Source organism: Coturnix japonica, chromosome Z (genome assembly GCF_054131305.1).
Source record: "Coturnix japonica strain WE chromosome Z, WE-NBRP24, whole genome shotgun sequence".
Taxonomy (NCBI): Eukaryota; Metazoa; Chordata; class Aves; order Galliformes; family Phasianidae; genus Coturnix; species Coturnix japonica.
In genome coordinates, this window is record NC_140702.1 from 47,465,849 (window position 1) to 47,492,257 (window position 26,409).

Below are 26,409 nucleotides of genomic sequence, written 5' to 3' on the forward strand. Positions count from 1 at the left end.
CAGCTAGTATTCAGTTTCCTGTACCTTATGCAACTCACTTAGTTAAGCTAGATATACTAAATTATGTACTGTTTTTTCCCTATGCTGAGTTACAAATATCCGTGGGAAGAAGCAGACTTCTTAAGTAACTCAACTATCTTAACTACACTGGTTTCAGACTGCTTATTTTTGGTACAATTCATATTTTCAGTAGAACTCTAAGGAGTAAAGACCAATGTGTTTTTCATACTTTTTGTGCACTAGGGAGGAACATCTAAGAAACACTAAATGCACCTTTAATTAATGGGAATCGACCAATATGTTTAGATAGTACATGTAATTAAAAAAAAAGAAAAAAATCTAGTAGTATGCTGAGGCTTTTTTAAGCTTCTACACCATATGAAGTTCTTTGATGTACTTTTTGCATTGTTATACTTCAGATGGTACTGTTTGCATTATTGTTTTTAATGTTAGTTATGAAAGTGTTTTCTTATGGTCTGTAGAGATGTATTACATTGTCTTTAAAAGCTCTGTTATCTTCACAGTGCTTTTCTGTATTTGTAAACTATATTGGTTCACAAGAATTATTATCTTGACTCGAAAGAAAAGAAATCTTTGAAGGGCAAAGAGATGTCAAGGCTGACCCTAGATGTGTTTATAGCTAAAATAAAATCAAGCAGTAAAATATTGAAAAGCAATTACATGACACTCTTTGGATCACTGCAGAAATGTAAAGGTCAGAGATGCTTAACTTAAGGAGTTCTGTTGAAATTTGGGGATTTCTCAAAGCTAATATTTTGGTTTTCTTGACCATGAGAAGCAGCAATAGAGAGATTTTATAATAAAGTGTTTGCTAATTGACCCAAATTCTTTCTCGGTATAAACTATTCATAAATATTACTGATCATTATTTTCAGTCAGACTCTACTGACTGCAGTGAAAGAACTAGGAGGCAACTGTTTTCAGTGTTTTGGATGTACAGACCAATGACAAAATGACTCATCTTTAAAACAAAACGGTGACTTAATTTTCACAGGATGATAGGATGACTTGGATTGGAAGGTTTCATGGGCAGGGTTGCCAATTGCTGGATCAGGCAGCCCACAGCCCCATGCAACCTGGCCTTGAATGTCTCTGGGGATGGGGCATCCACTGCTTCTCTGGGCAGCCTGTGCCAATGCCTCATTACTCTGTAAGTAAAGGATTATCTCCTAACATATTACCTAAATCTCCCCTCTTTTACTTTAAAACCATTCTCACTATAACTATCTCAATCAGTCTTTTTTTCACCACAGGAGAGGTGCTCCAGCCCTCTGATCACGTTTGTGGCCCCCCTGTGGACTCACTCCAACAGCTCTATGTACTATGTCTTGTGCTGTGGGCCCCAGGCCTGGACACAGTGCTCCAGGAAGAGCATCACAAGGTCATTTTCTTTGCACTAAGATACACCTGGAAAAGAATGCAGTGCTTTGCTTACTGCATTTTGCATGCAGTTGGGTGGATATGTGTGTGCTCAACTGGGTATATAATCTCATTTTATGTTAGATATGTTAAAAACTCATTTGAAGCATTTTCTGTCTTCTAATCGACAGTAAAATAAGAAATGAGAAGGTGACCAGAAAGCAATTTAATGTTTTCGAAGAAATTATATAGGAGCACACAAGTCTTAAGTCAGTCAAGGCCAAGCTAAACTAACGGTGCTGATGTGCTGAACGTCCTAAATAATATTGGGATTCTTCTGCCCCTTCCCTTCCCCTCCCCCCCCCCCACCTCTCACCCCACCCCTTGTTTAAAAATTTCTTCCTTTAAACAGAGCAATAAAAGAGCAGAACCCAGAAGTTCTACTGCCAGCATCTGTTAATGTATATCTGTGAACATTTCAATAAACTCCCCTAAGTACATTTATTTGTTTCTTAATACAACAAGGCAGATAAGCAGAGGGATGGAAATCATGTGGGTCATAGAAATTGGTGCTGGTTTGATGCAGAAGCAAAGTCTGGAATTTGGGATTTGTTGAAAAATGCATTTTTCATTGCTTTTTTTTTTTTTTTTTTTTTTTTTCCAAGAGAGATCATACATTAGGGCAAGCCCCATGAAAAGAGTATACGATGTGTTTAGTGAGGACACAGTAATGTCATACGATATTTGGAAAGCAGTGGTGGAAAGTCATCATCTTAATTCTGGATCCATTAGGGAAACTTCAGTGATTTGCAAGGTTTATAATGAAGTTTTTAAGAAAATAAGGAGAAAAAAAGCCATGGAGCCAAATGAACAATAAAATTAATGTTAGTATGCCAAGTTAACTGTGTCTTTTCTAACAAAATCAGTTCTCTTTTCCAAAGTAAATGTGATAGATGCACAATAAACTCTTGAAAGCATTTACAGTAAGATTAAGCCACCATGAAGGACACTGAGATTAGCAGAAATGTGAGAACTGGGGTAAAGAGAAGATATCAAATGTTCTACTTAAAGAAGAAGGCTTTATTTTAGCAGGGTTATAAAAAGGATCCTCAAGAATTGGTCTGAATCTGCTTTTGTTTTGTATTTGACATTGTGAGTACATTATACTGATGATATTTGTGAATGACAAAATTGATTGGTTTTATCAAGAAGACAAACGAACTGTAATACAATAACTGGTGACCTGAAGAACTGACATAATAAAGCAGAACTCAATTTGATACGAAGGACAGCATGAAGCTAGAGATGAATAGGGATTTCTACCATCAGAACTCACCAGCTGGAAGTCATAGTGAAGAACCTTAATGCATAAGGTGGTCACAGAATTAATATAACTCAGTAGTGATGAAGTTATTTGAGCATCTGATGAAGCCTGGGAACATCAGGTGAGGTTTTCTGGTATCATGGAATCACAGAACATTTGAGTATGAATACACCTCTAAAGGTCATCTGATCTAATCTCTGCTTTACTAAAGCAGGACCAACTAGAACCAGTTGCCCAGGGCCATATACAGTTGTCTCTTGGACATCTGCAAGAATGGAGATTCCACAACTGTAGTCAGAGTACAGACTGAAAAGTTTTGATGCAGAAAAACAATAATACTTTCCTTTAAATTTTGTATGTATGCACTGTATAAGAAATCTAAAATCACCAGAGAGTTAAAGTTATTAGAGGATGTCAAGCTGCCTTGTAAGAGAATTCAAAGTGATTGGTTTGTTTAGCCTTCCAAAAACACAACAGAGATTTATGCCTACACATTCTACTTGCAGGGTAAGATATAAGAAAGTTAGAGGGAAGTTAAACTAATTATTAATTTCAGCACTAGAATAAAAGAGATTGAGCTAACCAAAATGAATCTAGACTGGAAACCAGAATGAAGTTTGTAATTATGTGAAATAAATGTGTTTAGGAGTTTATTTTATGGTAAAAAACAAGTGGCTGAAGGGAAGGCTTCATGGCACAACTGACCTATAGCCATTATACTTGTTCTCTTTACTCAGCTGATACCTGTGTCCATTTCCAGGCACATTTTCAGCCACTTCTCTGCTTGCATGCCATGGTTCATCTCTGTAGTTTTATGGTGAATTTACACCAATCTACTTCCACTGTTGCCTCTTTAATTTCACTCTTCCCTTTATTGTATGTCAATGTTCAGCCTAAGAGTCAGTGCAGCTCTCCTAAGCTAAATGCAGTTATTTCATTGTCTCCATAGTCTTCCCTGTGTCTGAGCCCCTTGATCAAATAGCACAGCATCTACTCTCCTTTTTTCTTTGCAGCCATTCTGTACTACCAGGGAACTTCTCTGATTCTGTTTCATCCAGTATTTTATCTCTTATCTTGTTCATATTTGTTTCATTCTGTCTCTAGTCTACTTGAAAAACATTTTCTCATGACATACTTGTTCATACATGACGATGAAAACTGAGGGTTAGTGTTTTTCTTCTGCTGTTTAGGTTTGGACTAACTAAGTATAAAATTGAGGATGTAGAGGGACATATTCATTTTGTGTTCCATTTCTGTTTTGGAAAGCTACAGGCTGTGTACCAGAACTGAATCTTTTGGAGATGGTAGAGCTACAGAACTGCCCACAGGTGCATCTTTTCTGGGAACAAAAGAATAAACAAAGTCTCCATAAATTTCAGTCATGGACCTGCTATCTGTGTTGTTCTGCTTGTTCCTTCAGCCTAGGTACTCATTTCTGTTTTCAGACAAATTATTAGAGGAGGAGAGAGATTGTATAGGCAGACTCCCAGTGCACAAAACTTCTCTGCTAGCCATGACATTCTGTCTGCTTGTTCCAAGATTTCAAAAGTTCTCTCCTTGTACTCCGAGCTATCTGACAAAGAGCTTAACAGGGAAGTCTGTTCTAGTATATGTCTGAGAGCATGTGAGTGACAGGCGTAGAGATGTGGTCATCTGAAACATCTGCCAGCTAACACCTCTTTTCTGTTCCGTATTCTGATGTCATTTGCATCTAGACTATCACTGTGGTTTTACCAGTCACTGAAAGTGTTAATTTATGTCATCCATTTGGGTCTTACTAATGTTTGGAAAACACAAGCACTCTAATACTAACCAAAACTGCAGCTGGAGTTTTCAGCACGTAGATCTGTTTCATAGAACAAATACAATCTGGACTGCATGACAGTATTCCATCTATGTAAGTAGAGCTTCAGATCACTGCTGTAATGGCTGAATTAGAAGTTATGACATAGATAATCAGCAGTGCACAAAATGATATCAACCAAAACACCCTTTGCCTAATCTTCATGTTTTCTTATAACACAGTCAGACTACCACAACTCATTTAAGATGTTCAGTCCCTATCTTTGTTTTTTAGGTTCTCCATCCTAGACGTTTTCATTCCAGCCTTACCCAGCACGTTCTGCTCCCTACAACTTTTCCCTGCACCGCTGCTAAGACTGCATGTTTGGATAACAGTCCTAGCAAATGTTTTGTAACCAGTACACTTTTGGCAGTGTTCCTCCTGCTCCTGTGCTTGTACTCTAACGTCCTTTAGCCAGGCCTGAGATGAGAACATAAAGGACGCCCAAATTGGTCATATCTACGACAGCGTAAAGAGGGAATTTACTTCTTAAAGCACATACACTCCATAATGTGCATGTGTGATTCTTCTCCCAGACTCACTTAATTAGTCACATACAGTATGAGGTCGGTATAAAATGCATCATGATGCTAAGTCTGCTGCGTCTCATGCCTCCATTCCTAAGAACTTGCGCAATATAATTATCAGAATAATTCTGCAGGCTTTAAGAGAAAGAGCTAACAGGGACAGCAGCAAGAATACAACTGATTGTTTTGACTGAAGTTCTTCCAAACAAATGCAGCTTCAGGAAGGCATTCATTTCAGGCCAAATACCTCTGTGCACTTGTATCCCACTGGCCCAGAATTCCTTAAAGATAATTTTATATCACAGTGCTGCCACTCCTTTGTAAAGTACATGTCTGCAACATGGTATTTTGTTTTTCTGGACCAAATAGGAATAACTCAATCAGTCTTTTTTCTCTTTATGTGTTTTTGTCTTTGTTTTGTTTTCTAAGGTGTGGCAGAAAACACTGAACACACTTTTATAGAACCACCAAAAGGACCATTCACCTGTGAAGACCTGGAAAAAAGATCAGAAAGTCTCAAAGCAAGTTCTGGAAACAGCAAAAAAGAAGAACGGCACTGAAGTTTAGTATCTAAAATGAAATTGCAATGATGTTTTTGGTTGTATATGAATCATAAAATATAAATAAGTGCCCTTGCAAACAAAAAGAAATTTAAATATTAATACTTTCTGAAGTAACGATTTTCAGACTGGATGTATCTCTTGAAAATATCTATTTTGAAGTATAGTTGTATTGCTTAGAGAGAAGCAAAGAATTAGTGCTGCCTATTCACTCTGAAAATAACTTCCACCTGTAGGAAAAATGTGTGGTGCTGGCTGTACTCATGATAATCAACAAAAAGCAATTTAATTGGCAGATACATATTTTGTGTCAAATAGTTCCAATTTTCAATTATATTTGAGGATGCAGAGATTAATTTGAAGTCAGCAATAGCCTGTCAACTTACTTGTTTGGGGAGGGGGGAGGAGGGAAAAGATCCTTTTTATTTCCTGTTCTTTGGGCAGTGAACTCACCATCTCTGCTTCAAATTCTGGCATAAACAGCTTTTATCAGAAGTAGGTCAGAAGTAAACACGTCACTCACTAACTGTGTGTTTTATGAAAATCCGTATTAAAGTATGAGTAAAGATAATTTCTCAAAAAGAGAAAACAAATTATGTAGCTATTTCCTCTATCTTTTTAATGCTTGTTTGACATTCTGAAACTCAGGATAATTTGTTTACATGAAATCAGTTTCACTACGGAGATTAATATTAACTTAGGCTAGCAGCAAGCAAAACTATTAATGCATGATTTTATAATGGGCACATCCAAGAGGCCTTAAAAGTACTGAAAAACTGAAGGATTTTTTGCATGCCTTTGCTTTACTGAGAATATAATTTTAGTATATTTTGTGTTCAAATGTTACAATTGGAAAACAATGTAACTTTGCCTATTGGAAATTGTGTTTAAAGACAGATTGTTTGCGTGTTTTGTATAGAAGGTCGTCTAGTATTAATCTAATTGCAAGGATGAAAAACAAATGCCTAAAAATATCCAGTAATGAATTAAGCTTAAGTCATCTGAGGATGCTTTTTGAAGACTACTTTACTGAGATATTATTGCAGTAAGATAGGTGAGTAGATCATGTAACAAGAGCTTTTTAAAGTAGAAGAAATACGACAATTTTCATAGCTGTCTAAGATGAGTCCTAACAGTACATTCACTTTTATAACTGGTTCTGTATGTCTCTCTCATCTGAATGTTAACAAAGTCTGTATGTTTTCAAAAATGACACATTTTAACATGCAGGCCAGTAAAATTGGTTATAGTATCTTGGTTTCAGCCCCTGACTTTGGTACTCAGGGATGTTTATGGAGCAGCTCCTGGATATCCAGATCTCTGGGGTTCCTTCCAGGTGGCCAGGGGCAGGATGCTGAGGACAAGCAGCATGGGATGACAGAGAATAGAAGGACAGCACATGGAACGACCATTGCCTTGGGGATCACGCATGTTGACCTTCTGGGCATGGTTAGACGTGTGTTTTGCAGGGGAGAGGATAAGGTAGAGAGACCTGTAGCCTGAATGTGTGTTTTGCAGACCAAACCCACCAAAACAACACACGGCTGAAGAAAAGAAAAGGAATTTAATGCCAATTGTATCCTTTTATAAGATGACTTTACAAAACATAGAGAAGTTGTGCCCAAATAAATCGTGGATACCCAGTCCCTGGAGAGGATCAAGGTCAGGTTGGATGGAGTCCACAGTTTCTGCCTGCACTATAACACAATCTCTCACCACAAAACCATCTGTTCTAACGCTGCTCAGATCTGTTCTGTTCTTGGGACATGGATATCCCTGCTTACTAGTTTTTCTTCACATAGCAGACCCTCTGCTATTTTCCCTCCAAGTGCTAAAGAGGGAGATGTTCTATCATCTATTGATACTCCTTCTTCCAAGAAAGAAAAACAAAGACACCAGCTTGCTTTGGTATTTGTACGTTTTCACCAGTACCTTTAAATCTACCTTTGAATCCTATGAAAGATATTTTACAAGAGAGCTATTTTAGTGGTCCCTACTGTAGTTTTACTTTTAAGTCCTAGAAAATTAGTGAATATCCTAATTCTATTCACTGAGACAGATTGCTGGCTATGGTGTCTGATCTAAAAGCAATGTTAAGCATGCAAAGCAAAACAATGACCCAAACAACTATTTTAAGAGATAGTAGAAAGGCTGTGCACTACGTCAACCTGGCTTAATTTCTTCTGTTTCATACTGTTTTTCTCTCCAGGATTAAACTTGAAAGAGCACCCTCCTCCAGTTCCCCACCCCTCCGCCCCCCCCCAAAAAAAAGAGAGATAGAGCATTTTTAATTCAGTGTTATCCAGGAAGTATCAGTGAAAGCCTACAAATGTATAAGAGAAAGGTTAAAACATACTCTAAACAGGACAGCATGATGTCAAACTCTGAAATGCATTCACATGCACTATACAGAATATGCCAAAGCTGGTCAGGAAGTTAACATTATAGTCACTTTTCTGCCAGTTTATTCTGATTTTTTATCTGTCTGCTTGTTTTCTGGGTAAATTATACTTTAGAGTTCTGGGTAAACTATGCTTCTGTTTGGAAGGTTCTAATTCTTTATTAATGAATATTTATTCAGAGAGGTTGAACAGTATCGTTCTCTTCAGAGAACAATGTAGAAAATAGAAAAGCTTGCCTTTGACAGGGTCTACTTCAGGGAAGCAAATGTTTACAACACAAGTTGTTCATAATCATCACACCAGTTGTATTCAGAAACAAATAAATAAAGCACATAAAATATCCCAATCCCTTCTATCATGGGTGCTCAACTGGCTTCAGCTGTGACACTTCCTGTAATAAATCACAGCAACTGTCTTTGTTTTCAAGAATCATTGGGGAAGAGATGAATAACTGCAGGGGGAACCTGTTCTAGCCCACAAGCTACTCTTACCACGGTAATCCTGTTGTTGCTCTGGCTGTAATGTATGACAGCCATGTATCCTGAATCAGTGTCACTCAGAGCAGGATTTTTCAGGGAAAGTGAGAGGTAAGTCATGATTAAGTTGTCAGAATTAAACTCTGTATGTTTTCTCTATGGATGTGCCTTCTTTGGGATACAAGAATCTGCATGCTACTTGCAAGCCATAACTGACTGTCCTAGCCATAGTTAATCTCACTTCAGTAGGACACATGAGTATTACAGACAATGAAGCAAAGCTTTGATTAATCTTGGAATACGCTATGTAAAAGTGCTTGGACTTCTTCATTTTTTTAAACTAATAACTTCCTTAAAGATGAGCTGCTGCTTTCCAAAACCCATTGCCTCTTTCTGATAAAGCCCTGGTTAGATATCTGGATAAAAATGACGTGTGGTCACCAGACACATGCATGCAGTGGTATTTCTCTTTTCAAAGAGAATCCCCTCTCTCTGGCATTAAGCAGTATTAAGAAGTGTCTAAAATTCATGTCTGAGCAAATTCCAAAAACTGTGTTTTTGAAGAAGTGAACTCCTTGGATTTGAAATGAAGTCTATGAAAAGAAACTGACAAAATCTAAACACCTCTGTCGTCAGTGTGACCTTTTGTGTGGATTGCCTGATATTTAATGTGGGAATAAACCTTTTGTTCCAAGTATCCAAGCTTATCAAATTATTATTAAAGGGTGTGATTACCTAACTGCTTGTTTTCACAAATCACACTTTATAAAATTTGATTGCTATCAGCCAATAGTTTCAGAATTTATTACAAGAGAGAGAAAAGGCACTTCATGGTAAATGATGGTGTATTGTTTTGAATACAGGTAGTTTTTTCCAGCTATGATGAACCAGCTTAGCCTCTGACTTTATTTAAATTCATGGCAAATTGCTGAAAGATTGCCAGCTAGGCTTTTCTGCATAAAAGCCTATATGATTTAAAGTTATCCAGCTTACTAGTATGCATCTTTATAACCTACTATTTGAATCACAATAGATCCAGCCAAAAGCCCTAGGTGCGCAGGCACTGCTATTAAAATATGGCTGCAGGAAAAACACGGAGCAGTACACCCTACTGGTGACACAGCACCGAGCAGAGTTACATCAAGCAATGTCAGACCGCTGCCAGCTCATTCAGGTACAATCCTTTATAAAACTCATTAAATCACTGCCTGCTGTTGCAGTCTTTAATCGTAGTAAAAGAGAATTTGCAGCCTATGCCTTTCTATAAGACGAGTGATGATGAGTGCTGCAGCGTGAGCTCCTGTGAGGGAACACAAATGTCTTGATATGACATTCCCTCCGAAGTCTCCTTGACAGCTCACACTCTATCACCTACCAACTAGTGTAACAGAGGCACAGAAAATGCTCTTTTGCATTTTGTAACCCCGAAAAAGAAGCACCAGAGTTTAGAAAGTTTTTCTGGACTATTTCTTTTCTGGTCTTTGGTTGAACACTGGCATTTGGCAGCTGCAGTCAGAGGTTATGTGCTTCAGACAGCTGCAAAAATGAGTTCTTGAGAAGAAAAAAAGATAGCCACCCTAATGCCTGCCTTGGCCTAAGGAGGGTGAGGTGTAGTATTGCAGTAAAAATGTTCCACTTAAATTTGGAACTAAGATGCTCAGAGTCAGAGCTTTCACAGCCAGACTGACCAACCAATGTGACGGCACCTGCCTTGAAATTCCCTGGTGAAAGGCTCTGAAAAATCACATCCTAAATTTTGAAATCTGGATCCATCATTTTCTATGGGCATCAGGGTATAAAATAATTGGTACTAGTTTGCAAATTAAATAAGCTACTCAGGTCAGTCACTGCCGAACTCAAGAGGCACCTTCCCTGTTGCCCTGACATTCTCCAGCTAGGCTAACAACGAGGTTACCAGAGGTCCATAAAATGTGATGCACATATTCAGAAGGGCCTACTACACCAACAAGGTTAAGCTGCTGCTTTCTTTATAAAATGCAGGTTGTCAGTAAATCTGCTCAGTTTGTACGTAAGATAACCAAAATATAAACAGATAGAGGTTTCGTCCTTTAGAAACTTCAGACTGACAGCTTCCACCTGGCAGGACCCCATGCTCTAGTAGTAAAGGTGGTGTCTGTGTCTGCTCCTGAAGCTGCTGCCCCATCCAAAATACTGCACACTGGACCAAGAAGGAAGAAGTCCGAGCACGCATAACTTTGCATCTTGCATACTTCCTAGATCCAGCTTAGCACAGAACACAAGAGACCTCCCGGAAAACACGGCTGGAGTGTGTGTTCTGTAGTAGGAGTACTTAGAAAAGGGACAGCGGGGGTTTGCTGTCCAGTTATGCTGAAAAACAGCCACAACGAAGCGATGTTTGCTTTCATAGGGAGCGCAGCTTGTGAGGTGGGGCTGAGGAATGTCCCCACCAGCGCCGCCGGGGGCTGCTCCCAGAGCCGAGGTGGCCCCGGCGGGGGCTCAGTCCCAGCGTGGTCCCGGGAGGAGCTCAGGCTCTGCTACAACACTGCAAGCACCCGCAGGTCTGCGGAACGGCGTCTATTTCACTGCGCTGCCTTCTGTACCTTTGCTTCAGCCCAAGTGTTGAGGATCTGAGCGGTTCGGCACAATCTAGATTGGGAAGGAGTTATCAGAGACGCTGTTCACACGTTGAAGTCATTCCAGACAGCATCACTAGCCGACACCTGGCAGTGAACCGGGAGCACAGCGGAGGAGGTGGAAGAGTGTCCCGTTCCCACGGGGACGATGGCAACCTTCGCGCCCCTCCCTAACGCCTCGGTGCCGCTCGGTGCCGGGCAAGAGAGCGGGCGGGACCGAGCCGGGCGGGGAGCTCCATCGCCCTGGGCAGGGCCGCGATGGCGGCAGGAGAAAGCCCTTTCCCATCTCCCGAAGGACGGGGCGGCGCTCCCGAGACGAACCTCGACGCCCACCCGGGACGCGAGCCCCGCAGCGGCGGCACCAGGCGGCGGGGGCGGGAGGGCACTGCCCGGGGCGGCGGGACCGGGCCGGGCCGAGGCGGTGACTCAGCGCCGCCCTCAGCCCATAAAAGGCGCGATGCGGGCGGCAGGCCGGGGCAGTGCGGGGTGCCGGTCGGGCTCGACGACGCTCGGCCGGACCGGACGGGACGGGAAGGCGGCGCGGCATGGGGGCGAAGCTGCGACTGCTGTGCGCCGCCGCGGCGCTGCTCAGCGCGGCCGTGACGGGACAGCCCGGAGCGAGGGGCGCGCTGCTCCCTGCGGCCGACGGGGACGGATACGGGGTGAAGCTGTGCGGCCGGGAGTTCATCCGTGCCGTCATCTTCACCTGCGGCGGGTCCCGCTGGAAGCGACTCTCCCTACTGGCCATGGAGCCGGCGCCCGCGGTCGGTGAGTGCCCGGGAACCGGGGGACGGCGCGGAGCTGCGGGGCGGGCGCGGGGCTCGTCCGTCTGCTAGACGGAAACACAGGGGGAACCGAGGGGCAGGGGAGCAGCGAGCTCCGGAGACGGCGGGGGCTCAGCTGCTGCCCCGGGGAAGTTCCCCGCGGTGCCGGCGCTGCTCCGTGCCGGGGGCGGAACGCGTTGTCCCCGCGCCGCGACGTGCGGGTGATGGCGGCTCACGGCGCCGCGTGTCCGCGCTCAGCGCTGCGGGCTGCATCCCGACGGGCGGAGCTCTGACCGCGATCTGCCGTCAAGTATCTCACGGGTAAATCGTTCCGCTCGATCTTAACTAAGTGGAGCGCAGTAAGGAGGGGTCGGCTTTTGGATGAGCTCTCCAACAAGTTGTGAAATGCGCTCAGGTAACGGTGACTTCAGGTGCTGGCTCTCATCTGATGCTTCAGAGTGTGAAGGTGACACTGTTAGTCAGAATTATGGCTGAGACGTGCAATGAAGGGCTGCTTTCTTCTCATTTAAGCGTGCTGTGAGCAAAATAGCATTTTACTTGTGTGGCAAATTAGTCATTTTTTCTACCTTTTTAACAAGTTGAGTAGTAGATAACAAGTATAACAAACCACTGCCTCTAAAGTACATGAGAAGCTGCTGATCTTTTGTGTGGCACCTTCTCCAGCCATCCCGCTGGGCTGGGAGCCTTCCTGCCCTGGTGGCTGCTGAGCAGCAGTAACTGTGACAAAACGAAGGGGCTACGACTGCTACTTTCTTTTAATTTGACGTTTTTTGATAGATCTGCCAAATTCCAGTTGTCCTTACTGAAGTAAGGATAACATTTACTGGATATTCTTGTGTTCTTTCAGCCTTTTGAAACAAATAAGACCAAAGTGACAGCACTGAGAGTACAAGGCAGATACTTCTTTCAGGTTGTTTAACTTTAGAGCAACGTAAGCTCTTTCTCCTCATGTTAGCTGAAATAAGCAGTGCTGCTCACCCTGTCAGAAGTAAATCAAGAGGAACAGGGCAAGGTGAATAGAAGTGGAACTGGATCTATGGGAACAGCAGGGCCAGGGGGACAAAGTGCGTTCTGAGACACTCCCCAAGGACTGGTCAGGTGAAATAATAAAGACATCATGTCATGTGTAAGAAACAGTTTGTATGAAATATTTGCAAATCAAGCCCAATGCTCAATCCTTCTCCCTCCGTACTTCACCTTGTTACCAGTTTGTGTAACTGTGCATGAGAAAGGAGTGATCTGATCTAACTCGCCTGTCACAGCCTTGTGTGGCCTCTGCACACACCTCCTTAGAACTTTCTTTACAGAAGGATGGACAGACCTGTAGGTGTAACAGTGCAGTTGTAATGGGATGTGTGCATCTCAGGGTACACTTCTGTCTGACAGGCAGCCTGGCCTTGGAAAGAGGGGTTCCCCTATAAGTGATGCATAAATTAATCACAGATGGAATCTCTGCAGCACAGCAGTTCTCCCAGATAAAAATGCTTTCCTTATTGTCCTGAATGGGTTTTCCCTTGCTGCTGCATAACGCTGTGCTTTCTGGTAATCCTGCAGTCTTAACCTGAAGTCTTTTCTTTCAGATTCTTCTCAAGCAGCAAGTAACAAACTGTTGGGACACTTCAAGTTGCAGTCAGTGCTGGGTCCTGAGGTGGAGCAGATGCAGAGAAGCAACCCATTTCTTGGATGGGAGACACTGAAGGACTTGTATAGCTTAAGTGACTATAATGAATACGAGCCTGTGGCAGATGAGTTCAAAGAACTTCTTCGCCAGGCAGAAGAGGCTGCTCAGAGGGACAGGGGAGGAGCAGGAATAGCAGCCCCCCTAGGACCCAGCAGTTACCCTTGGGCCAGATATCCCAGAAGAAAACGGGAGTCTCTGGGTTTGGCAGGAATGTGTTGCAAGTGGGGCTGTACGAAAGCTGAAATCAGTACTATATGCAGAGTTTAAAACCCTCTCTGCACTCGTGCATGAAATCTATGTTAGTCGCAGTGCTACTTGATTGAATACTGTGCAGAGGAAGAAAACTGTGTATTTGATTTTGTCTGTTGGTCAATAGCACCATTTTTCTTTAAAAAAAATAAATAAACAAATAAAAATCCTCAAGTGTAACTGTAATGACTTAGTTTTGCTGCAGTAACTTTAAATCTATATTTTTTTAAGAAGTCTTCACAATTCGTCTTAATATCTGGCCATTACCCTTATACTGCAAATGTAATTATATTTGTAACATTTCAGGAAGACCTTAAGTGTTTCATTAAAGTATAATTATGTTAAATATAATAGAATTATCCTTTCTGAGGGAAAGAACACCCAGGGATGTTGTTGAGATGAGAGTCACAGTACAAAGCTGTACGACACTTTGCCTATTGAAACTCCCCTAAACGCAGACTCAGCTTGCTGAGTGTTTTGAACACTTTTTTCCCCCACCCCCTTTCCTAACAATTGCAGAATTGTTTTATTCAATATCTTTCTAAAAATCTTACCAGTGTAGAACACTTGCAAGCTAAATATTCCTTCTTTTGAGAAGTGATCTTTGATTGAACAACTAGTTAATGAGATTAAGAAGACTGAGAGGGGACCTGAGGTATATAAATATCTGAGGTGGGGGGGGGCAAACTGGTGAGGCCAGGCTCTTTTCAGCAGTGTGTGGAGACAGGACAAGGGGAAACAGCCAGAAACTGGAGCACAGGAAGTTCTGCACGAATGTGCGCAAGAACTTCATTATGGTGAAGGTGACGGAGCACTGGAACAGGCTGCCAAGGGCACTGCGGAGTTTCCTTCTCTGGAGATATTCAAGTCTCACTTGGACGCCTACCTGTGTGACCTGGTGTAGGGAACCTGCTTTGGCAGGGGGGTTGGACTCGATGATCTCTAGAGGTCCCTTCCAACCCCTACGATTCTGTGATTATTTCATCACTTCCTTATCTCTTTTCCTAAGATATTATTCCAGCACTTAGGCATCCATCAATCATCTTTATTACTTTGAAACCACATCAGTTCTAGTCAGAGATGGTGCAGAAGGAGCATTCACCATGAGCATTGCCTCCCAACACACATACACCTTGAACAGGTCATCTTATATCTAGAGTGAAACAAAGATGCAGTTCCTGTCTTACACTTGTTAGCTTACGCCTTGAACGGAGCAGTCTGAAGTTTAACTTCTTGGTAAAACACAACCCAGTGTTAAAACTATAAATAGCTAAAGGTGAAAGCATGAAGCATCAGTATTGATTTGTCATAAACAGGCACTGTCACAGTCATGAGTCAAGATGCATCATTGTGCATCACCTGGAGAAGAGGTAAAATCTGTGGTTTTATCTGGTTTCCTAACCGTCCTCTTGTAGTCTTTAAAGGCTGTAGCAGGGCAGCTGTGACACTTGATGTCAAGTAAGTTGAATTAAGTTGAAATTCAGCCTGTGTTTTACTGAAAGAAAATATTAGATTCCATTTATACTGTAAGATGTTGGTTCTGTTTTAATGAAAATCGAGTCCTTAAAGACCTCCACTTGTTTTCTCTGTGGGTAAGTCAAATTTTGCAGTAGTTTCTTTACACTGTAGCTTTAGCTGACCATTGCACAACACTCAACTGCTGCAGCAGATTCAACCACATGGTGTAATGCAGCCTGCTGCTGATCGCAGACTCACCGTCCAAACACAAAAACACTCATGCTTTCTTTAAGACCAGAATCAAACTTGACACATAAAATGAAATGCCTGGCTAGTTACACAGGGGAAGCAAGGATGTTTTGAACCAGACAGCTCAAAATATAAAAATATTGAGTCAACATATTGATCCAGATGGTGAACATGAAAGCTTAGTACCACTGTACATATAGGGCAGCATAAATATGCACACAGCAGTTCAAAGCAACACACTGTGTTTACCGTCAAAGTTGTTAAAAAATACACACATTTCTACAATAAATTGGCCTTTTTCTCCCCTCCATTTCTCTCAGTGATCAATTAGAGCAATGCAAACAGCATTGTCTTAGCAACTCACTGCTTACAGAAATTGCAGTCCCATTGATGTGAACTTAACTCCAAAGAAGTGGTCAATATTTGAGTAATCTATTAACATGTGAGCCATCTTCTCAACTGTTGTTTGAAGTTTGTGAGTAGAAAATGATATGTTACCACATCGCCATATTAACACAGCTATATGTGTCTGCAAAAAAGTTTATCCTAATGAAGGAGAGGTCCAGGATTATATGTTTTTACTGTGCATAAAATCTGATGCAGGTCTGACTGAATTCTTAGAAAAAATCTGCCCAAAGACACATGGATAATACCTAGGTCAGTCTGAAAGTAATGCCCCCTATTTGTTTTAATGGAAATGATGACAGATGCGAAGACCACTATTTGGCAGAGCAGGTTCTCAGCTACAAAACACCATTTTTCAACAGTCACCACTGTTACCTGATTTGTACGCATGAGCTGATTAAGCCACTCTTCATTTCAGGATGCAAAAGCTGTGCATAGCCATCTGGAACATGGCTTGTCTTCCATGTTGCTATCATCACTGCTGAGATGCATCGCCCACCACCTCACTATGCTCTCATCCACTGTTTGGTCTCCATAAATGCTCAGCTCATTTGGTGCCATTTTTTTTCACACAGAGAAATTCAGCAGTACACCTTTCCTTCATATACACATTCACATCAGATGTCATTCTGTCAGACTGCCACCCTGTTGTCATCTGTCATACTGCAACAAAAGGTAATGGAATGTTGCTGGGAGGGTTCTGTCTCTGCTGCCATACCACCACTACCACCCCCAACATCATAAACTAGGAGACATTAATTCCAGAGCAGCCCTTGTGCATCACATCTGTGTCTACGTCATTCTCTCAACACTGGGGTTTCAGGAGACTTTCTGAGACTACAGTCCCTCCTCATGAAACAGCAGAGACACAACAGGAGATGCAAACTACTTTTCTCCTCAGAGAGCATAAGGTGGTTAGATTTTTGTTCTGTGTGCTGCACTATATGTGAGCATTTACCAACAAGGAGCTGAAAGAGGCTCTTCTCAGTTGTGCCACACATACCCATCATAAGTTGAATGAATTTTTCATGACACAGCTTTTCTGCATCCTGGGAACAAACATAGGAGCTGTTAGCCCTTCCCCCTGGGTTTTTGCTCCATCAATTACATGACCATTGCACTGCTGGTATCAAGTTGTCCCTCCACAGAGTGCATTTCCAACCTACATATTCCAGAGAATCAGAACGAATAAAAGTTATGGTATAGAATGTGTATCTGCTCATCTGTTGGTAGTCTCTTCATCTAACTGTCCTTGCATCTACACTTCTCCTGCCCCGGATTTCTCTTGTACTTGATTTGCAATACTATAAATCCCACAGATGTGACAGGCCACACCTGAATCCAAGGATGTCTGTGAGTACTTTAACACAGATATGTGAGGCAGTGAGTTTCTCACATGTGGAATCTCAGAAGGGAAGCCAAAACTTGCTTACAGCCTTTGCACTTTGAAAAAGCTGTGTGCTGTCCTTCCAGTGGGACAGCTACGCAGTCCGCAGCAGGATGGGCATATTTACCATTTCTGGGTCCTGCAGCTCGACCTGAGGATCCCCAGCTCCTTGCAGTCTTTATGAAATTGCAGCTAGCACCGAGCAGGGCATCTTCAGAAACAGTTTTGTTCTGACAAGCTGGAAAAAAAGGTGTAGTAAGATGACACTTTCTGCCTCTGTACCTGAGCTGAAACTGTGATTTCAGCTCTCCGGTTACCATCTGGGATATTCAATACCAGTACGAAGCTTTTCCCTGAGTGACTGGTTTGGTAAAATACATTTCCCTATGACTGCGCTTCTGGCCCTGCAGAAGTTGAACTCAGCACCAACCAGTCTTAGCATCAAAGGCCATTGCTGGAGTGCTTCTTTGCCTCTGTGGTTTTACACCTTATGCTCCTGTGCCAAGAGGTGAAATTCCCGCTACACAGGGATGGTCCCTGTGTGGCAGCACAGTGTGAGGGTGCAGTTCCCACTCATCCTTTTTCATATGAGATGAGGCACAGTGCCAGCCCAACCCCAGCTCTCCTGTGCCATCTGTGCATCACTCCTGAGAGGCAGAGATTTCAGCAGTCAGGCCAGAGCTCCTCTCCTGCCAATATGCAACAGCTTTTTGTCTGTGACTTTATTTTAGTAACATACAAGGGGACAGGTGTGTTCTGGAGACTAAACAGACCCAGCTCTCTCAGCCCGTCCTTATATGGGAAGTGTTCCATCCCTTGGATCATTTTTGTGGCCCTCCTCTGGATGCACTGCAACAGGTCCACATCTCTCCTGTACTGAGTACTCCACATCTGGATGCGGTACAGGGGGTGAGGTCTCACCAGCACAGAGTAGTGGGGCAGGATCACCTCCCTTGCCCTGCTGGCCGTGCTTCTCTTGATGCAGCCCAGGATGCAGTTGGCTTTCTGAGCTGTGAGAGCACATCACTGGCTCATGTCCAGCTTGATATTCACTTGTATTCCCAAGTCCTTTTTGGCAGTGCTGTTCTCTATCCTTACATCCCTTGGCTTATATTGGGAGTGGGAGTTATGTGGCCCAGGCGCAACATCTTGCACTTGGATTTGTTTTGGACCCACTGATTGAGCCTGTCTTGGTCTTGGGATGGCATCTTGTCCATTGGGCTTGTCGACTGCACCTCATAGCTTGGTGTCATCTGCAGACTTGTTGCACTCAGTCCCAATGTCTTAGCAGCAAAAAATGTTATGTAGACTTACTTGACAATCTTTTTAAGTACTCCAGGGTAACATAAACTGAGCTGAACTACTGATAACAGTCAGAAACTCAGTGTGGTATTGGAACGATTTATAAAGGTGTGCTAACAGGGAAGAAAGACATACGAAAATGACTTCAGATCATCCTCTTCTAAGTCTGTACAACCTGACATTTTCATTAATTGCTTGTAAGAAGGGAGCCAATAAAGATGCACAAAGAATTCAATAAAAGATACAGAACCATTTACAGGTGGCATTTAGAAGGAAGGGACTGAAATTATCTTCAGAGATAAAGAGTTCAGACTGGTCTTCAAAAATTAGGCAATGCACTTCTTACATTTAGAAATGATTGAAAGCATAAATACAAGTCATTTCTGGCTATAGAAAAGAATCTGATATTATGGCTGATCTCAGAATGAGGTAACAGCACCATATTGTTGCAAAAATGGGCAAATAGGACGTGTAAATGAGAATTTTATCTCTAAGGGACACAACTCCTCTGCATAACAAATAAGTATGGATGTAGTACCGTGTACCGTGTCCACATCTAAACATCACATACTGGGAAAGAGGAAGTCTGCCAAACAGTAGGAAAATCATCAAAGATGAAGACAAGGTATATTAGTAGAGGAAGTGTAGATACAACTGTTGTTTTAAACAGAGGAAAGAAGATGGAGGCAAAAAAGAAAAAATGCAGAGGTCCTCAGATACGTAAAGGCAGCAGTAATGTCAAGATATTACACAACATGGCACAAAAAACAATGAAAGCTGTTCCAGAATCAGGACAAAGGCTCAAGAGAATGGAAAATCAATAACTGAAACAGATTTCCTGTAGAAGTTATGGAATCCTTACTGATGGAATATTTCTGCATTATATTGCACAACAGCAATCAGGAATAACTTTGATAGGGGTGGGAGAGAGGTCTGCAAAGAATTTACTTATATCAATGAACAACCACCTCCACAAACCCTGGTCCGTTTAGTGGTAACTTTGTAAGTATCAGAAAGCAATTGATTCCACATACTTTCTTACAGAGTGGCTTGTGGTTTGATAAAAGTAGTTCACCGTGATCGTCTCTTTCAATTTCCCCATTAATTACCCTAAAATACAACATTCATTTGGAAAGGTGCTTGTGTTCCTTTGATTAAATTAACATCTGATTAATTTGTTTGTGGTTTCTTTTTTTTTTTTTCCCATTTTTTTGTTTGTTTGTTTTTCCTAATGGGAACTCAGATTTCTCAAATTTGCCTCAAATCTGCCAAAATTTCCCCCCGTGTCACACTATTTAGGGTTTCAGTTATCAGTGTGACTCCAAGCTGTTTGGTCCTTAATGGAGGAGTTGTTTAGCCCTGAGAAAGCATTACAAGAAATGAGCCACTTCAACCCTCACTCTGACCTGCACTGCAGCCACAGCACACTGCTCAGGGCTCAGAATTCCCCTGTATGCACTTGGTTGTTACATCCACTGCACTGCACAGGTGGATCCCATGCAGCAGGAGATCCGTACAGGACAAGGCCACAACAGCAAGCTCCAAAGTGCCCGGTTCTCCCTTATCTCCCCTCCTCTTTTTTCTTGACTCAGAGTCAGTGTCACCTCAAAGGTGGCTCAAATTGAATAAGACACCTGCATGTGTTGGAAACAGTAACTGAACTAGAATAATTATTTCCACCACAGTATAGTATCTTAATTATATATCTGATGGTGTACCTATACATTCATATATATACATACATACATCTATCTATCTATATATATATAATATATATAGCACCTCTCAAAACAACAACCTTAACTTCAGGGAGCACCCAAAGTCAGCCTTTATTTTGGGACAAAAGAGTTCCTAATAAAAAGGGTCAACACTACATGTAGCTACCCCGGGAAGGTCACTAAGTTGTATATGCTGCATTTCACCCCTTTAAAACAGAGCAGTCTTCTTCACCAGCAACTTAAACACCAAAAAAATAGTTCTAGAATTGTATAAAAGAAAAGCTTGGCAGGCACGTGCCATTCATTGTGTTCAGTTATTTTATTTCTACTAACCAAACTCAAAAGAAATGCACAGTTAAGTTTCAGTTACTAATACACAGTTCTCTAGAAAATATCCCCTTTTGTGTTCTCTCCAACAAGCCATGTGTCTGAATATTTGCAGTCCAACTACAAGTGACATAAGTTTTCTTTTCTGTTCCCCCAAAGGGACTTTTTCTACTTTAATATAAAGTATTGTAAACCTCTCATTTAAAAAGCAAAATTCAGGAAAAAACAAAAACAAAAACACCTTTTAAGATCGTTGTCTGGCATTGAACAAATTTTAAGCAGTTTCTTTTGGTATAGTCATTCTCGTATTTCTCAGTCAGGACTGGTCTCTAAGAATTTTAGATTTAAGGCAGACAATACAGAGTTCAGAAATACATCAGCACATTTGTCATGATATGGCATTTTCAGTAGACGTTATCAGTTCTTTGTGTAAATCGTTGTGCACTTCAGAACGCTTCTTCACTGTTTAACAGCATCCTTTTCCAACAGTCCCGCTGTTCTTCTGTGCTTCCCCTCCTGCTCTCAGAGTCCATCCCTCCTGCTTTTTCTGCTCACACATTCCTGAAAAGTTTGCTTTCTTCACACAAGAGTAACATTTCTCTATACTTCATGCAGTAACGTCGTTTCTCAAACATTTCAATACAGCTGGCCATATCTCAAGCAAACACAACAATTAAAGACTTGTTTTCTAAAACTAATTAAGATAATTCGACACCTTTTTAATAGTTTTGTCTCTACACATAGCGATCATAGTCTCTATTATGGAAGCTTTTAATAATACAACTTGACAAAGTTTGGGTTTCTTTTCTTGAAAAATCCGTTCCTCTTCTGGTGTATTACATGACTGTTGCAAGGCTGTGGTGCATTATTAAAAATGGATTTTGAAGCTTAGACTATTCATACTGATCAGAAACAAACCAATATTACATTATATTAGACAATATTTGTTTGCAGAGACTTTTTTCTTTGTTTTAAGATGCACTGTGCACTTCCAGGAAAATCCTTTCACTTAAAATAAGTGCAAAGCAGTAGTTAGTATTTTAATTCTACATCATAGCAGCAGTCATGTACGCACTAAACAGCACTTTTCCTACAATAAATCACAGCATTTTGGGTAGCATATTGACTACGCTAAAGTGTGACAAATGTAATGCCAACTGAAGAAAGTTTCAAAAACAACAACAAAGAAGATTCTGTTAATAAAAATACTATATAAAAATACGGCATTCTACAAATCTACCATAGATTTGCTCTTGAAATGCGGGGCTTTTTTTGGAGGTGGGAGGTTTGGTTTTTTTTGTTTTTTTAATTATTATTTCATTTTATTAAAAAAAAAAAAAAGATACTACACATGGCATTAGCAAATTCAACAAATCATTGCATTTACATCCTTACAGCTTTTGAGAAAACCATGATTCTGTCTGCTCCAAGACCTAAACACTGACACTGCAGGTGATCACATGTATCCCCTGAGTCCTATGCACTACTTGGTCCAATTCATCCAGGTAAGAATACTCATTCTGAGCGATCAAGCCCTTTGCACAGACTGACTTAGTACAACAGACTACATATGCTCCTGACCAACAGCACAAAATTATACTGCAGTGTAAAGATATGGCTTTCTCTAAAAATTATGAAGTATTAAAGTAAAAAGTCCACAAAACACTTAAAAAAATTATCCTTGAGTTCCACACTATATTTAAGCAATCAGACTATGTAATCAATCATACGGCAGCAGAACAAGCAAAAGACTTTTTATTCACTTGAAAAAATAGCAGACTGGAAGATCTCTTCATTGCATTACACAAAACTTCCCTGAGATTTTTACATAAATTATGTTTAGTCTACTATATGTTGGAAACCAGTTAGCTACCAAGTGCCACACACTGCAAATTTTACATAGTTCCTGCATACATTACCCCCAGCTAAAATGCTGCTTCGATGCTTTAAAGCTTTATCTTCTTTTGCTACAAAAAACACGCACACACAACTGGGAGTACAAATGCAAAGGTGTTCCTTGCCTGAAACTTCTAAATTGTCTTGAAAGCAATGTACAGAAACAGAGAACACATACATGAGTACTCTACATTTCTCCGCAGCTTATAAACTGCTTGCAAATTTAGTTTAAAGGTTCTGTGAAAGAGTTTCACATGAAGAAAACCCAGCAACATTTTTACTAAATGCAAGGGGCAGAAAGAGAGCTGATGCTGCTCTCCCTACTTAGCAGTCTCCCGTATTATAAAATCATAACTTTGAATGAGCAATTGTGGGAAAGAAAGATCATAGTGGTACAAAACATTGCTATACTGGCACTATGTTACACCGAGCAAGAAATCCCTACTTTTTAACTAAAGTTACTTAAGCTTCTGAGCAGATGGATGTAATTAATCATAAATCTTAACGAGGCCTCACAGCGAAGTAATCCCTCTATTCCACAAATTCACTGCCACAAATTTTATAAATGAACACTTCACTCCCAATACATGTATGGATTTTAAGGATTTGTGAGCTTGTGAAGGCTTAATTGAACCTCAGCAAAAGTTCCAAGAACAACAAGCACTGTACTTTACCAACAACATCTGACATGTAGAAACAACCAGATTATTTGAATTTAAATAAACAAAATCTGAAACCTTTACTGCTTTAAGATACAAGATTATCCCCAGGTTTCATGCTTGGAGGCAAAACAAAATTGTTGCCTTGTCCATAAATGTTAGATTTACTTCAGATGTGAAATTACACATAGTAATCTGTTCAGGTAACTCTGACCTCCTTCCAGTTCTCTTCTTGCCTCTAGCTAAATGTGAAGCAACTGCACATATATTTTCCTCCTTTCAAATGGTCACAGGCTATGTCTTAGAATAAGAAAAAAAAAAAAGGAAGATTTTTAAAATGAATTGGCCCAAAGTCAACTCAATGCGGAAGTCACTGGCCATACCATATACTGAGCCATAAACCTTTTTAGTGTACTGGAAGGAAAATACAAGATCGTGATCACAATAAAGTGAGGAATAGAAGGACATTTTCTGTATTTTTAATCTTTTTTTTTAGAAAGTTTCCAATTTACAAGTACACTGAGGGCGGCATAAAAAATACAAAGATGGAAAGAGTAAAATAGCAACATTTTAAAGAACTATGTTTGGCTTTTTCATACTCAGAAACAAACTGAAGACTCTAACATGAAATGTCTTCAATTCTACTTGCTATCGCTGTATCCTCAGACATGTAAAGAGACTCTAACACTTATGGGAAAAGAAGATTAAGGAAAAATTGTTAACGCTTTCTTTTCCATTTTAAATTACAGTTCTCACACAAGTAAGCTATCAGGCTGTCCGAATTACAAACAATTCACTTCCTTTTCCTTCCCCTAGAAATACTTACAGTACATCACATGGCCTATGTTTCTTTGCATATATTGCTGACTGATCATTGATTCAAACAGGCACATTAAAAGTTGCTGGATTACATAACCAATTCCGTTTTGTTACACAGAGAAGCCACTTCTGCAACAACAACAGAAAGTTATAAAAGCATGTTAACAAACCAAGCCCTTGTGCAACACACAAAACAGGGTGCCCAGTCACTCACTACATACTCACAGTGAAAAGAATACGTGTCTTTTCTACACATCTCCATTTCAACAAAGAAATACAGTCTTATTTCTTAATCTCATCATATTTCTTCACCTCTTTTTTGCATTGCCAAATAAGGCAAATAATGGTGTTGTAGACTGACCATATATTAATATTATTCCATTTAGAAAAATAATTTCTTTCCCTATTGAGAATTTCAACATGTTCTCATTGTAACAAATATATCCTGATAAAGAAAACCAGCAGGATTCCTCAGTTTGCAGATTCATAAAAGATATTTGCCACGCAGATCTTACTCCCAGCAAAGAGAGATGCACATGTGCACATATGTCAACTATACACAGCAGACCAAGTACATTTTGTTCTGCATTCTAATATATCCTCTTAAGGAGGGACAGTTTCCTCATCCACCCATGTTGTCCCTTATTTGATCCACTCGCTGAGCAAGATCCCTAAAGGTGGGCCGCTGGGAAACATTATTGTTCCAACATTCTTTCATGATAGCATAAATCTGGAAGAGAAACACAGAAAATAAATATTATATAAATAGATACTACAGACAATTAAGTGCAAAGACTATCCAACGTAACTGCATCCTTCCACCCAACAGTGACACAACAGTATAGCAAGATTTTAGTAATGGTCATCAATTTTCTTGCTTAAGGACAGCAAAAAGCCTTTGTGGAGATTTTCTTTTAGTTAGTATAGAAATTGACTGAACTAATTTTCAAAGCACGTAAGAAACTTAGATTATGTTGCTAAGTTTTTTACTTTTTTGCTAGCTCTCACTTTTTAGGAAGCTCAAATATGCTTAAAGTAACAAATTTTAAAGAACGCTTTACAAATCTGACCAAAAAAAGATTTACAGAGACAGTAATTCTACATTAAGCTTCCCTGCAAGTTTAACATCTTCAGACTCTTACATTATTATTATTATTCATATAAAATCAGATGACACAAATGCAAGCTGAACCAAATAATATTAAAAGTAGACCAAAATTATGTTTTGAAAATGTGTACTCTAAAAAGGCATTTAGTCCTTTCCCAAACATACAGAACAGTAATCCTATGACAATCTCTGCAGTTGTACTCTTCTCACTAATCTAATCCAGACACTTTCATACTTCCAAAATTTCTCAAGTTTTGCTCAACAACTACCTGAAAAGCTCCCAAGACAAATGTAGCTTTCAGTTCTTTTCAGCAAATCTGAAATTCTCACACTGACCTGAGCCTAAAGCAGCCTGTAAGCTACAAACACCCAGAAGATTTCAAGATCTGTGGCCTTTTAGGATCAAAATGGGAAGAATGTAGTTTCTAACAGATGAAAGGCACTGCCACCTTTCTTTGGTAGCTGTAGAAACGTCAGACAGTGGACCTTAGAGTTTCAATAAAACAGATGTAGTACTATCATATTTATAGGACATTCAGATTATCTATGAAAACTCAAACCTTGGTGATTCAACAACTGTTGCACTCATATATACATGTCCAATGGCTTCCCTGCCCCATCTGTATCACTGGTTTTCTCCTCTGCTAGACCACTTGACCTTCATCTCACCTGTCTGCATTTTTGCAAGAATTATTTCAGCAATCACTGCCAGGTGTGTCCCATCATAAAGAGATACAAGAATCTATCCAGACTAGAAGTTACAGGAAGAAAAATTAGTGTATCTATTTCAGTTACTTTTCTTACTGACTTACCCAGCCCTACCAATTTGACTCAAGCTGAAGGGCACCGTCTTCAAAAGAACAGTTAAGATAAAAGCTTAGGAATAGTAATTAAATATTTTTATAACACCTGGAGTATTAGCAAATTAAAAAACACGGATTAACATACACTCACAAAACTGTTTCAGAGGCATATACCAGATCCACAATAAGAATACAAATCCAAAGGTCATAAACAGATAAAACCCAATTCATACACTTCAGTACATGCATAATCTGCGGGCAGCTCCTGTCCAAGAATGCTTGATGACTAATAATACACATGATAAACATATGTAAGTAATTCCTATGCTTGAGGAAGAAATATAAAAAGAGGAAAATAACAAAGATAGTGTTTTTATAAGAATTAAATATGATTAATTGAACCCTAGGTAGATACTAAAGTTTCTCTCCTAAACAT

The 26,409-nt window shown here is 40.5% G+C and overlaps 2 protein-coding genes and 1 long non-coding RNA gene across 9 annotated transcripts in view; 2 read left to right on the forward strand and 1 right to left on the reverse strand.

The window, feature by feature from the left end:
• Positions 1-1,015: 1,015 nt before the first annotated feature.
• On the forward strand, positions 1,016-1,829 carry LOC146753963 (uncharacterized). The gene is made up of 2 exons (XR_014939192.1): positions 1,016-1,171; positions 1,275-1,829. It is a non-coding gene; the product is annotated as an uncharacterized LOC146753963 (long non-coding RNA).
• Positions 1,830-11,600: 9,771 nt separating this feature from the next.
• LOC107306105 (relaxin-3-like) lies at positions 11,601-14,016 on the forward strand. The gene is made up of 2 exons (XM_015848927.3): positions 11,601-11,895; positions 13,493-14,016. Exons 1-2 carry the CDS (start codon positions 11,673-11,675, stop codon positions 13,858-13,860), a joined length of 591 nt encoding a protein of 196 aa, XP_015704413.1. The 5' UTR covers positions 11,601-11,672; the 3' UTR covers positions 13,861-14,016.
• A 6,645-nt stretch (positions 14,017-20,661) lies between these two features.
• JAK2 (Janus kinase 2) overlaps positions 20,662-26,409 on the reverse strand; it is an 84,337-nt gene continuing 78,589 nt past the window's right edge. For all 7 annotated transcript variants that reach the window (XM_085528422.1, XM_015848916.3, XM_015848915.3 and 4 more), the window contains one exon: positions 20,662-24,792. In XM_085528422.1, the coding sequence (XP_085384548.1) occupies positions 24,685-24,792 (108 nt within the window). In that variant the 3' untranslated portion in view covers positions 20,662-24,684. The remainder of the gene's footprint in view (positions 24,793-26,409) is intronic.

What these genes read in the sequence shown, in the direction of transcription:
- LOC107306105 (XM_015848927.3), top strand. Translation starts at nt 11,673, where the DNA reads ATGGGGGCGAAGCTGCGACTGCTGTGCGCCGCCGCGGCGCTGCTCAGC. An exon ending in GGAGCCGGCGCCCGCGGTCG is followed by an intron (nt 11,896 to 13,492) that starts GTGAGTGCCCGG and finishes CTTTTCTTTCAG; the next exon opens with ATTCTTCTCAAGCAGCAAGT.